We start from the raw sequence: 12,700 nt of genomic DNA on the forward strand, positions 1-12,700 counted from the left end.
GATGACCAAAGAATTGTATTTAATATTTTACATTCATACCCTTTATCTATATTAATATGTATACTTTAATTCTTTAATAATATTACTACTCTGTACTTTTTTTTCGTTTTCAATTATGTGGGCTTTCATTTCCAGTTATATATTGGGCCCAATAATATTCATTGGTTCTGACAAGCATAATATTTCAATTAGTTGTTTCTTCATCGAGTATAGCGTAATTAACAAAGAAATTTAGTTAAACTTTAAAGAATTAATATTGTACGTAATTAAAGTATTAATGTTAAGAGAATAATAGTTAAAATATTACATAAATTCAACACTTTAAAAATAAAAAGTTAAAATTTTTATAATATGTATAGATGACAAAAACGAAAGTAATATGTTAAATGCAAGTGAGATGAATTATGGAATCACCAAAAACGATAATAATCGGACTAGAAGTTGAGTTAATGTTATGACAATGAATAACTAGCAGATTTTATGAGAATTTCGATTGATTGTTAATAGGTGCTTTAATTTGTGAAAGAACTTGTTTTGTGAAAGAATTTCGACTTAATATATATAATGTTTTGTGAAACCCGACCCATTTTTGAATACGTGAAAAAAAAAAAAGTTTTACACAAACTAAACTAGACACATGTGTTTTTTGTTTCTGAATCCGCTACTAGGTTTAGGTAAAATAAAACAAGTATTAAAATAAAATAAATAAAATAATAATTATTCTTTAATGAAAATGATCATATATTATACAAAAAGTGTTTGTTATCCCAACCAGCCTTTTTTAGTATCTAAACCACCACCACTTTTTGCAGCGACCGTCGCTGTAAAAATGAAAAAAATGCGAGCCCCCATGTCTATAATGGTAATTATGGCAGAATAAAAGCAAGCCCCTATCAAAATCGCTGTAAAAAGTCTAATCGGGTTACAAAAAAGTGTTCGAGTTACCAGACGTCAAATTATCATGTATTAATTACTTTATAAATCTTCATACATAAATGTAAACTATTTAAATATGTAATATGGCCTGGGTTCCACCCTCCAATTTGACACATGAATGACCATTTCTTTATTTCTCTCTCTAATTAAATATCACATACCTACAAACAAACACAAACATTTACACAAACAAGAACAAAGACTTTATCTCCTTTTTCCTCTTACTTTCCCCAATTTCAATAATATCCTTCACCCACCATGGACTCACCGGATTTCCCCTCCGGCAAGTCTCCCCGCTCTCTCCAAGGTCCCCGTCCGGCACCTCTTAGAGTCCACAAAGATTCCCACAAAATCCGTAAACCACCGGTAGCCCCACAACCACACAATCACCATCAACCACCTCAACAACACCACCACCACCACAATCTCCCCCCACCCCACCACCGGCCGCCGGTCATCATCTACACCGTCTCACCAAAAGTTATCCATACAAACCCAAATGACTTCATGACTTTGGTCCAACGTTTAACTGGCCCATCATCTTCATTATCTCCGGTAGGTTCTTCTTTTTCAGCTTTTCAAGATGACGGCGGAGCTGTGTCACCGGCAGCAAGGTTTGCTTCTATAGAAAAAGCAGTCAAGTCACCGGAAGGCAGAAAACAGCAACCGGCTATACCCGGTCAAGACTTTCCTTCCACATCAAATGATCAAGGTTTTGAAATGGGTTATTTCCCTCCTAGTATATTATCTCCGGCCCCGGGGTCATTGCCCCCAATCCCACCAAATTTTTTCTCACCAGTACAAAATGATTTTTTCCATGATTTAAGCCCTGGGTTACATAATAGTAGTAATAATAATAGGAATTTTTATAATTATATGGAAGGTAATAATTTTATGCCAAGTCCTACAAATCTATTATCTTCACATATAATTTCACCAACTACTCCAAATTTGGATCTTTTTCATAGTTTATTTGACTTGTAATTTTTATTTTTATTTTTTATAACAATTTGATTGGGTAGTAATTGGTTGATTGATATGATAGGTTTATGGTAGTTGCCTTTGTTTACTTAGATGGATCTAGGGGTAGATTTGGTATTTTACATCTATTATTTTATTTTTTGGTGGACCATAAAAATGAGTTGGAACACTTTGTATTTGACTTTTAGTACTCTCTTGTCACTCTTTATTTCTATCCTTTTCCTTTTAATTTTGCAATTTTGATAACCTGTAACATGTTCGTAGTGAATTGATTTGATAGGGTTTGGTTGTCATTGTTTGCCCATAAAAAGGGTAAGGGCATAACAGGAAGTTGGAAAGTTATTCTGCCGATTTTTATTTTGTTTGGTATATACAGTATATAATATAATTCAATGAAAATAAGTTGTGGAAGAAAACCATGTTGTGGGTAGTTTGCACTATATTTTTTGTAGTTTGCAGTTTTGCACTATATTTTCCGTATTATTGTTTTATTTTGTCTCGACTCGAATTTCATAAGTGTGGTGGGTTAGACGAAACGAAAAATGCTCAAATGGTACCTTGGTTAGATTGCTTAATCACGCGGTGATAACTTGGTCAAATTACATAAGACAAAAATTGTTTTTTTCTCCAGGTAATTTTAATAGATAGAACATCATTCATATATCAGTTGTTTTTTAATTTCTTCACCTTGTGTGAATCGTCTTATGTTAGATTCTATTACTTAAGCCGGTAATTGTTTTTATTTTTATTTTATTATCTCTTTAAGATTATACTAGTGAAATCAGTTAGTATTTGGTAATTTTGCAAATTAATCACAAAGTGTTAAAAGTTGTATGACCATTAGAAATAATGCTACATTTTAAAACAATACATTTTGCTGCATTCTTTTAAATTTTTGCGAGCCCCCTTTATATATATATATATATGTTTAAATATGTTTTTACTTTGAATGTTTAATGTTTTATAATGACGACTACAATCATCTTATTGAATAACAAAATTCAAAACATATAGCATAAGAAAAAATAACATTTCTTGTGACTATGAAAGTTTTAAAATCAAATTTAGTAGCAGATAATCTGAATCTCTGATACTTGAAATGATTTCAGACAGGTCATGTGTATGCCTGAATATGTCGTGCATAGATATAATATCATGGTGTATGTGATAATTAAAAAAATGATACATTAACATCAAAACCTTTTATTCAATTAACATCAAACCTTTTATATACGCTAGTAAATTTATATAAAGAAGATCCAAAGCAGCCCTCTTCTAGAACTTTTATCCTACCCAGTTTCGTGTAACGTGGTACTACCTCTTTGAAAATGTTCGTTACCTGATTCGCAATTGCTCAAAATGTTCTTCGGGCTAAAAATTACAAGACACGAAGACGATACCTAAACAATCTTTGTTATTACCGTCTGCATATTTCGACGTCTTGAATGCTTTTTTTGGTTTTTTATATGAAAAATGATAATGACAGCCCTAAGGGTTGTCATTAACAGCTTATTACATGCATAAAAAGTAGTATTTTATATATCAATAACCGCCCTCCTGAAATTTCGCAAGACAAAATACAAATTTTAATGCATCAAATTAACTAATACTGACAGCCCTTAGGCTATCATTAACAAAACTCTATTAATTTTATTTTTTTGAGTGACTAAGTCAGACCAGCATCTTTCGTATATATTAAATCTAGAATGATTATAATTTGTGTCCTCCGTTTTCAATTACATAGTTGACGTATTCAATGGTACGTATACACACTGGTCGTTCATAGTAGTTATGTATCATCTATATATATATATATATATATAAGTTAAGATGTCATCATCAAATTAAAGTTCAGTAGTGTTATGTAACACTTAGGGGAGAGGTGTAGTTGGCTAGTTTTATCGGCAAAAATCATCGGCAAGCAGCGACTAATCGGCTACACTATAGCATGTCCATCGGCTTGTATTGGAAAGTTTAATCGGTTAGTATTGGCTATATATATCGGCTAGTTTTGGCCGCTCCTAAAATTTTTTTTTGGGGGCTTTCGATTTTGAGGCTCGATTTACGTTTTTCTTGGCTTCTATTGCCGGAATACGTGTGGATGCTCCTAACGTGATATATCACCCCTCCGGTGAGATCCGAAACTCCTTTTTGGGGTTTCCAGTCGTCGCCGGCAAAAAACGTTCACTTTTACGGCCAAAACTTTGTTTGGCTTTGACAGAGGTGTAGTTGGCTATGTTACTACTTGTTCCTTCGGTTTTCCGCCGATCCCTTTTTGGGGTTTTCGGTTTTCCGATGTGCTTCCTGTTGCTTCTTCCTGTGGTTTTGCATGTTGCATCGGTTCTCCGGCGAGCCCTTTCTTGGGTTTTCCGGTGAGCCCTTTGCTGCTGCTGCTGTTGCTACGGCGGCTTGTGGTTTTCCAGCGATCCCTTTCTGGGTTCTTGGTTAACTGCTGCTGCTCTGCTACTGTGGGATGTTTTCCGGTGACCCCTTTTTGGGTTTCCGGTTAGACTTCCTGCTTATATATGTATATTTATGTATTTATATAATTACATTGCCGGATTTTTCCTTGGTAGTGTTACGGTAGCGATGCCGGATTTTGTTCCATAAAGCAATAGGTAGCCGGAAAAAGTAGCTCGTAGCCGATGATGATATCGTTGAACAGTTTTTTAGGTTGCCGGAAAAAATGGGTGATGATGATACAAATGTTCGTAAAAATGGGACTCGGATGATCCGGGGCGTATCTTGGCGGGGTAAACCCTTCGGGTTAGCAGCCATGGCGTCTCCGACTTCCGAAATTCCCGACCCCCAAATTCTGAGCCAAAGTTTTATTTTTTTACAAAAAACGGTCACTTTTTTTAGTTTTCCGGCAACTATTTCCGGTTTCATTTATTTAGTTTTGAAATTGGCAAATTGGTTATGTGAAGCCCCTCACTCGATGGTTTAACCCACAAGTGTAGAGTACAACAAGTCAAGTAAGCACTAGATTGGACTAGTATTACGATAAATATAATATATAACGTAATACGTACTTAAGCAATATAAAGATAAGCAAGTAAAGTAAATGGTGAGACACTATGTAATTTTCAAGTGTATTTTATTTATTGATGTTAAATAAAATACAAGGTTGTTGCGGAACAAGATATTACAAAGTAAGTATCTAAACAACCTATGAATTACAAGTGATCTAATTTTGCTAAATAAACTCCTTGATTGAAATACTTAAAGTTGTGAAGTATAACTGTTTAGATCGAGAGTATTTGAGCAAAGGCACCAAATTGCAAAAGTATGTGATTTGGATGAGGAAGTGACTTGGTATTTATAGGCAAAAAGAATAAATATAATATTCTTTTTGCCGTACAAATATGGTTACATGTATTTAAGGAAATTACCTTAATTCCTTAAATGCATTGATTAAAGTACAAGAATAAAGTCACATGATAGTGACTTGTCTTCTAATTAACCAACCACCTTTACATGCATGTAAGGCTTATAACAAAGGACAAATGGATTCTCCGGGTAAAGGCATGTAAAGACATAAAGTCAATTCCTCGTAATCAGTGTTCAGACTTGTAAGGTCTAGAACACTGATAAGGACTCCAGTCTGGAGATCTGGTAAGTCTTCCAGTGAGCTCAGCTATTTGTCAGACTTCTTTCTTCAGACTTCAGTCTTCGACTACAGTGAGAATGTTTGTTAAGTAGAAAGATCTTGACTGGAGTGAAGTCCAGTGAACAAATCTGATGGAATCCAGATTCCTGTACAAGTAAGTTGTTCACTGGTCTTCACATAATTTTTGGACAAATTTTCAGAGGGCTCCAGTAATCACATCTGGAGTGAGTCCAGTAAATCTAGACCTAACAAATTCCCCCTTTTTGTTTAGAAATAATGCAAGGATTTTCAAGCTCTTATCTATACAAGTTTGTGCTTGAGAAATCCTTGAAAAATTTGACTAAGTCTAATTTGAATTACTGGAGAGCCACTTTATAGATCATCAGTGTTCCCAGTATATACATTTTAATTTCTAGACTTAATCTGGATAAGTACTTGTGAAAAAAAGGAATTGCAACTTATATTTACAGACATCAACTGGAGGAAATTTACAAGTTTATCAACATAGAAAAATACAAGTACAATATCAGTTTCAGGCCATTTTCTTTTCAGCTTGCCTAGATGGCTCTTCTGTGGCCTTCCTCTTTACACCTGGAGATGATGAAGTAGTAAGAGTAGTCCTTAAGCCCAGCTCCATCTCCATTAGTTCCTTCCTCATGCATTCCTTGCCAATACTCTTTATAAAATACTTAACATCCTGGGAAACATCTTTACCCCTAAATGAAAGGCCAATCTTTCTTAGTTCTGGCCATCCGAATGCCCTGATTGACGTTTTTTTTCTTTCATCAATAAAGTTCCCTTCTCTGAAAAATTTGACATGGAACTTTGAGAAGTTGTCATGGTTTTCTGCCAGATGGATCTCAGCACCCAGTATAGATCGGACATCAGCTCTAAATTGTGACAAATGTTCATATTTTTCTTTTGTCTGAGCCCTTTTAACCATCTCATCCATTTCCCTGGACACCTTTCTCTGTTCAGCAACTTGTTGAAATTTTTCTTTATTGATTCTTTCAGTAGTGTTCAAGGGAATGAAGGTGCTAAGATTTGCATCTCTGGCAGCTTTGGTTTTTCTGGCTGGTGCCTTGGGCAAACCTTTGATCTTCTTCCTATATTCATGCTCCAGAGCAGTAGCATTACTCCTTAGTTGTTGCTGGAGATTTTTCAACTCTTCTCTTCTCTTGGCAATGAGATCTAGTATGCTCACACTATAAATTTCAGAATCATAGACTTGTTCATCCTGAGCATACATGGATCGAATATAGACATCATCCAAGGCATCCAGACATTTCTTCAGCCTGGGATCATCCTTCATCTTTTTATATACTTCAATTTGTACGCCCAACCTGCCAGCGTTGTAAGAATCCATAGTCCCATGCCTGACCATATCTAACTGGTGAGCAATCAAGTCATATTTAGATTCTTCTTGAAAATTTCAATTAAGATGCACTCTTGCTCCAGTCTTTTTGCCTTGGCCTCATCAGCAGACACATATTCCTCTTCTGCTTCAACTGTTGGTTCCCCAGACACCCCTTGCTCTTTGATCTTTTTCATTGTGGTTGGAATGTCTGGGAACTCTTCAAACACTGGCTCACCGGCATCAGTACCAACAACCTCTTCTTCAACTTGTCCACTGGCTTCAGTACCAGTGACATCCTGTCCAATCACCTTCTTCCAGACTTCAATCTTCTTTTGAAGATCACCAACTTTTTCTGTACCAGAACCAGAACCTTCCCCATTGGAAACATCTCCAGATTGAAGATGATTCCACACCTGGTCCAGCTTATGTCTGTCAGCAGAATCAAAGGTTCGACCAGACACTGGAGCAATGTTGTTCACAGTTTTCCTCAATTGCATCACTTCCTTTTTAATAATTTCAAGATCCTGAGGAAAGTGGCGAGGCAATTGGGTGTCAATCATCTTCATTACTTCAGGCAACAACCCATCACGAAGATTTCTAAGGAGAGTTTCAGACACCTCCTCAGTGATTTCTTTTAACATATCTTCCCTGAACTTTCGAACAACTTCATCACTGAGAGTGCTGACAACTGAGTTTTTCTCTAGGGTTGGCCTGCTCTCCAGAGAGCTTATTCTGGTGGTCAAATTCTGAACTTCACCAGTCAGACTTGCCAGAGGTTGAGCAACTTCAGCTTTAATGGCAGTCTGAACAGTTCTCACCATATCCTCCTTGATTCCCTAGACTGCAACTTGTATAGATTCAGAGTTTTTATTTGTTACCACGACAAGTTCATCCAGCTTCTCAAAGACTGTCTTCTCATTTCCAGCAAATATGTTCATTTCTCACTTAAGATTATTGGAAATTAGAGATTTGAAGTCAAAAATAACCTGGGAAGAAGCCTGAAGTGATCTCTCCAGGTCCGCCACCTTATTAAAAAGGCCTTGGACCTCGATTGAAGAAGAAGAGGAGAGACCACTCGAAGGATTGGTGATTCTGGTGATGGATGATACTGGCAACACCCTTGTGATATTTTCAGTTGGTTGGGTGACTGCTAGTGGTTCAGAAGTTTGAGATGGTTGAATTTCTGGTGCAGTTGGTGATTCAAAAGTTGTTGTAGTTGTTGTGCGTTCAGGAAGAGGTGTTGGTGTATTTTATGGGGGTGGAGGAGGCATATCAGAAAGAATTGACTGGGAGACAGAATGGATGGTGCGATCAATTTCTTCTTCTCCTAGAAAACTCATATTTACATCAAAATCATTGTCTTCAGACAGTGGAGAGTCAACCGTATCCCAATCTGGGCCGGTTCCACCTGCCTGGTCCTCTACTTGAACATTCTCCACCTCTACATTTAAATCAATCTGAGCCACTTGCTCCAGATTTTCTCCTTCAATCTGTACATTCTGTTCCCCCTCAACCTCTTTAACTATCAAGGACCCATCAGCAGCCATGATGTCCCCACTTCCAGCAGTTGAGACTAGTATAACAAGAGGTGAGCTAGACCCTCTTTCTTCTTCACCACTTCATTCTACTGGTACTGAGGAAGTGGTTGTTGGGGCAATCTCCTGAACAAGATCTCCAGAATCCAGATGAGAGGATTCTGGAAGAGATGAAACCAAAACTCCGTCTCTCCTAAGACAACGAGTTCTGTTCCTTGGCCTGGTGGGATTAGGTGGAATTTCAACAATATTTTCAGCAATTTGCTGAGGATAAAGGGTTATCTGGGAAATAGGTTGCACCCTTTCAGCAATAACAACTTCCGAACTTCCTTCATTGTTATGAGGCTCACCAGCAACCTCTTAATCTGGTGATGATGCATTTGCCTCTTCTTGAATTCTGAATTGATATAGCATCACCGATGGAATGTCGACCTCAGTAGGAGATGAGGTCAACTGGTTGAGGTCCTTTAGATATTCACACAAAGAAAAATGAGTTGTATTTACAGAGTACTCATTTTTCAAGGCCCTTCTGAATATGATGGACAGAAATCGAATGAAGGGAATGAAGGCTTTCCTGCTCTTGACCTTTAATCTGTCCAGCAGATCATTAAAGAAAATTTGGGCAAAGTCCACCCTATACCCATGCCACAAGCAGTAGGCAATCTGGAGCTGTGTCTGGTTTATCTGATTTAAACCTCCAGAACTGCCACCCAAGCACTCAACAAGATGAGTGAAGAAATATCTCCATGAATCTGTCAGCCTGCTGATATATACAGTGCCCATTCTGAGCAGCTAACCATTCTAATCCACAATCTCCGTGTGCCTCATCAACCTGCACACTTCCCTGGTATTGATGCCAGAGGGAATTTCAACGGGCATCTCATTCTCATCAAAATAATTCATCCTCAGGGCATCTCTGAGGGAATCAACAGTAATTGTGAAGCTTTTGGTGCCTTGTTTTAGTGTGTAGTGGATAGATTCATCACTTTCCACTTACACTGCAGTATACCAAAACTCACAAAAATAATCGTGATACATTTTGCCCGGATTTAAGGTTAGGGCACCATATAGTGGACTGCTCAAGAAGAAGGTATTCAACCTTCCAATAATGGATTTTGCAGAGTGATTGGTTGAGAGTTTAGCCATCCAGTTATTCATATTGTTAGAAATCCAAAAATAGTGATACATTGTAATTTAAGTTATGGACATACTTGTTGTTAAATCATGAGTTGATGATTTCTAAGGTTGAGGGGCTAATAGTGTTAATTAGCATAGTTGGATAGTTTAGCCTATAAATAGCCCTCAATTCCTTAGAAATCATGACTTTTGAAAAACATAAGCATAACTCTTGACATAATTTCCATATTATTACACCAAAATAACACACTCTTGATCCCAATTCTCTCTCAACACACACACAAACACCAAGAACACACACTAACCAAAAACCATTGTTGATGTGAATTCGGTTGATAAAATCGTGTTGATTACACATATTTATTCGGATGGCATCGGCAGAAAGAGATATATGATTTGCCTTTTTAACATTATCAGCAGGAGCATAATTAGCGGCGAGAAGATTTTTAGGAGAAGGTTTGGGAGCCATTTGAGATATATGAAGATGAAAGTGAAGAAATTTAAGATTGATAAAGGAAATTTAATAAGAGAGATGATGATGATTGGAGAGTAAATGAAGAAGGAAATAAATGAAGGAATTTGAAGATATGGGAGTAAATGATTTTCGAGATAAAACTGAAAGTGAAGGTAAATATGGGTATGTTAGGTCCAGTTTAAGCTAAACTGGAGCTCTCCAGTGACATCTGGAGAGCATGAGGAATTGTCCGAAATATTAGAAGTCCAGTTGCATTGTACATGTTCAGCAACTGATGACTTCCTCCAGTTGAGATCAGAAGACTAGAATCTGAAGACCTTCCAGTTGAAGTCAAAGACAACAAATGGAAGATAGAGATTGGCAATGGCAGCGAAGCCCAGTTGACAATCTACCAGATCAATCAACTAGAGAATCCTCCAGTGTAAATGCTCTTACAAAGCTTTACACTGATTACGAGGAGGACCTTTTTACTCTACATCCTTTTAACCGGACAATGATATTGTCTTTGGATAAAGATACAAAGATGTAGAGTGGTTGAATAAAGTAACCTTTTGTCTTACTTTATTTAACACACACAAGGATTATTTAAACAATACTTTTGTGTGCTGTCAACCATATTTGTACATCGAAGTTGAGATCCCCATGCTCAATCTTCGACTATAAATAGAGGTCCTTGCACAAGCTGTTTCAACAACTTTGCAAATACATATATTCTGCAATATTGGTGAACTTGTGCAATATTCTCTCAATCGTAAAAAGGAACATTTCACAACTCTAAGTGTTTCGATTGTTAAGGAGAATTTCCAAGTTTAGATCAATTGTAATTCATGGGTTGTTAGGATATTTACACTCTTGTATTATCTTGGTTCCGCAACAACCTTGTATTTTATTTGAACAAGTAATAAATAAAATACACTTGAAAATTACATATTGTCTCACCAGTTTATATACTCGTCATTTATATTATTGCACTTATTTATATTCTGTAACTCCAGTTAACCTGGTACACGATCAATCTAAACTGGTCACTTCCAGATTAATTGATCGTGTTGCAAAGTTCACTCACCATCGACATAGAGGTGTCTTTAGCACCCATCTAGTAATAGTTAGGACTTACAGGGTATTTATGGAGGAAAGAGAAAAATGGAATTCAAAACGGTAAGTTTAAAAATTTTCAAAACAATTTTGATCCGTTTTGACATCCGCATTTAATGTTTCCCATCACACATAAATGTATGACGGTTGACAGCTCACGAAAATTACCAACTTGCACTTTTGGTCTTCCCAAGGTAACAAACCCATCATTTAAGTTGAAAAAGTTATGACACGTAAGTTGAATAGTAACTGTCCAGATGAAAAATTGTAAGGTTGGCATGCACTAGCATCAAGTATTAAAAAAATATAATGATTTGACACAAAAAGACTCATTTTAATGCATCTGGAGGTTGACTGGACACTCTAGTTTTGCTGGTGGATTAGGCCAGTAGAGTATGCATTAATGGTACACTGGAGGGACCCTCCAGTAAGTACCCAGATGAGACCATTATGGTAATCCTCAAACACGCACATCAACTAATATAAACAAATGAGAGGGACACATTTACAAAGCGACTGAATTCACTTCAAACATGCACATCAACTTATCCAGTATTAATGAGAGGGACACATTTACAAGTACTAGAAACATTTTCCAGAAAAAAATTTGTCTAGTGAGAAAAAAAATTAATAAATTCCCCCTAAAACTTAGATATATATAAAAAAAATGTGGTCTGAGTCTTTCCCCCTGGAATGGTGATCCATAAATCTATCAATGCAAAGATAGTATCACAAAGGCGTTCGATAGCTTTACTGGTATAGATTTATAAATCTGGAATCAAAGAACCCTGCCAGTGTTTCAAAGGCGTTCTTAACAAGGTTCCAGATTAAGGGTTCAACATTCCCAACTCACTGACAAGATTTTAAAAAGTTTTCTCATCCAAAGGTTTTGTAAATATGTCAGCAAGTTGTTTATCAGTGGGAATAAAGTGGATTTCAACATCATTTTTCATTACATGATCGCGAATAAAATGATACCTGACATCAATGTGTTTCGTCTTGGAGTGCATGACTGGATTGTTTGAGATGGCAATGGCACTGGTATTGTCACAAAAGATAGGGGTCTTTGAATACTTAATACCATAATCAAGCAACTAGTGCTTCATCCAGAGTATCTGAGCACAAAAACTTGCTGCAGACACATATTATGCTTCAGCGGTGGATAAAGAAACTGAGGTTTGCTTCTTACTGGTCCAGCTTACCAGTTTGCCACCAAGGAAATGACATCCACCAGTAGTGGATTTCCTGTCTATCTTACAACCTGCATGATCTGAATCTGAATAACCCATTAGATCTAAGCCTGAGCCTTTGGGATACCAAAGACCCAAACTGGGAGTACCCTTAAGGTACTTCAAAATGCGCTTTACAGCCGCCAGATGAGATTCTTTTAGGTTAGACTGATATCTGGCACAAAGACATGTTGCAAACATTATATCTGGTCTACTGGCAGATTAATACATTAGTGAACCAATCATGCCTCTATAGGCAGTGGTGTTCGCTGGCTTCCCTTCAGGGTCTGAATCTATTGTTAAAGGTGCAGAAATTGGAGTTGATTTTGAAGGTGAAGAATTCAT

The 12,700-nt window shown here is 36.7% G+C and overlaps 1 protein-coding gene across 1 annotated transcript; it reads left to right on the plus strand.

Moving 5' to 3' along the window:
* Positions 1-1,061: 1,061 nt before the first annotated feature.
* LOC122584246 (protein MKS1-like) lies at positions 1,062-2,333 on the plus strand. The gene has a single exon (XM_043756459.1). It carries the CDS (start codon positions 1,195-1,197, stop codon positions 1,918-1,920), a length of 726 nt encoding a protein of 241 aa, XP_043612394.1. The 5' UTR covers positions 1,062-1,194; the 3' UTR covers positions 1,921-2,333.
* The last annotated feature ends 10,367 nt before the right edge of the window (positions 2,334-12,700 follow it).

The sequence above is a fragment of the Erigeron canadensis genome, unplaced genomic scaffold, assembly GCF_010389155.1.
Source record: "Erigeron canadensis isolate Cc75 unplaced genomic scaffold, C_canadensis_v1 Conyza_canadensis_unscaffolded:163, whole genome shotgun sequence".
Lineage (NCBI taxonomy): Eukaryota > Viridiplantae > Streptophyta > Magnoliopsida > Asterales > Asteraceae > Erigeron > Erigeron canadensis.

What these genes read in the sequence shown, in the direction of transcription:
- LOC122584246 (XM_043756459.1), top strand. Translation starts at nt 1,195, where the DNA reads ATGGACTCACCGGATTTCCCCTCCGGCAAGTCTCCCCGCTCTCTCCAA.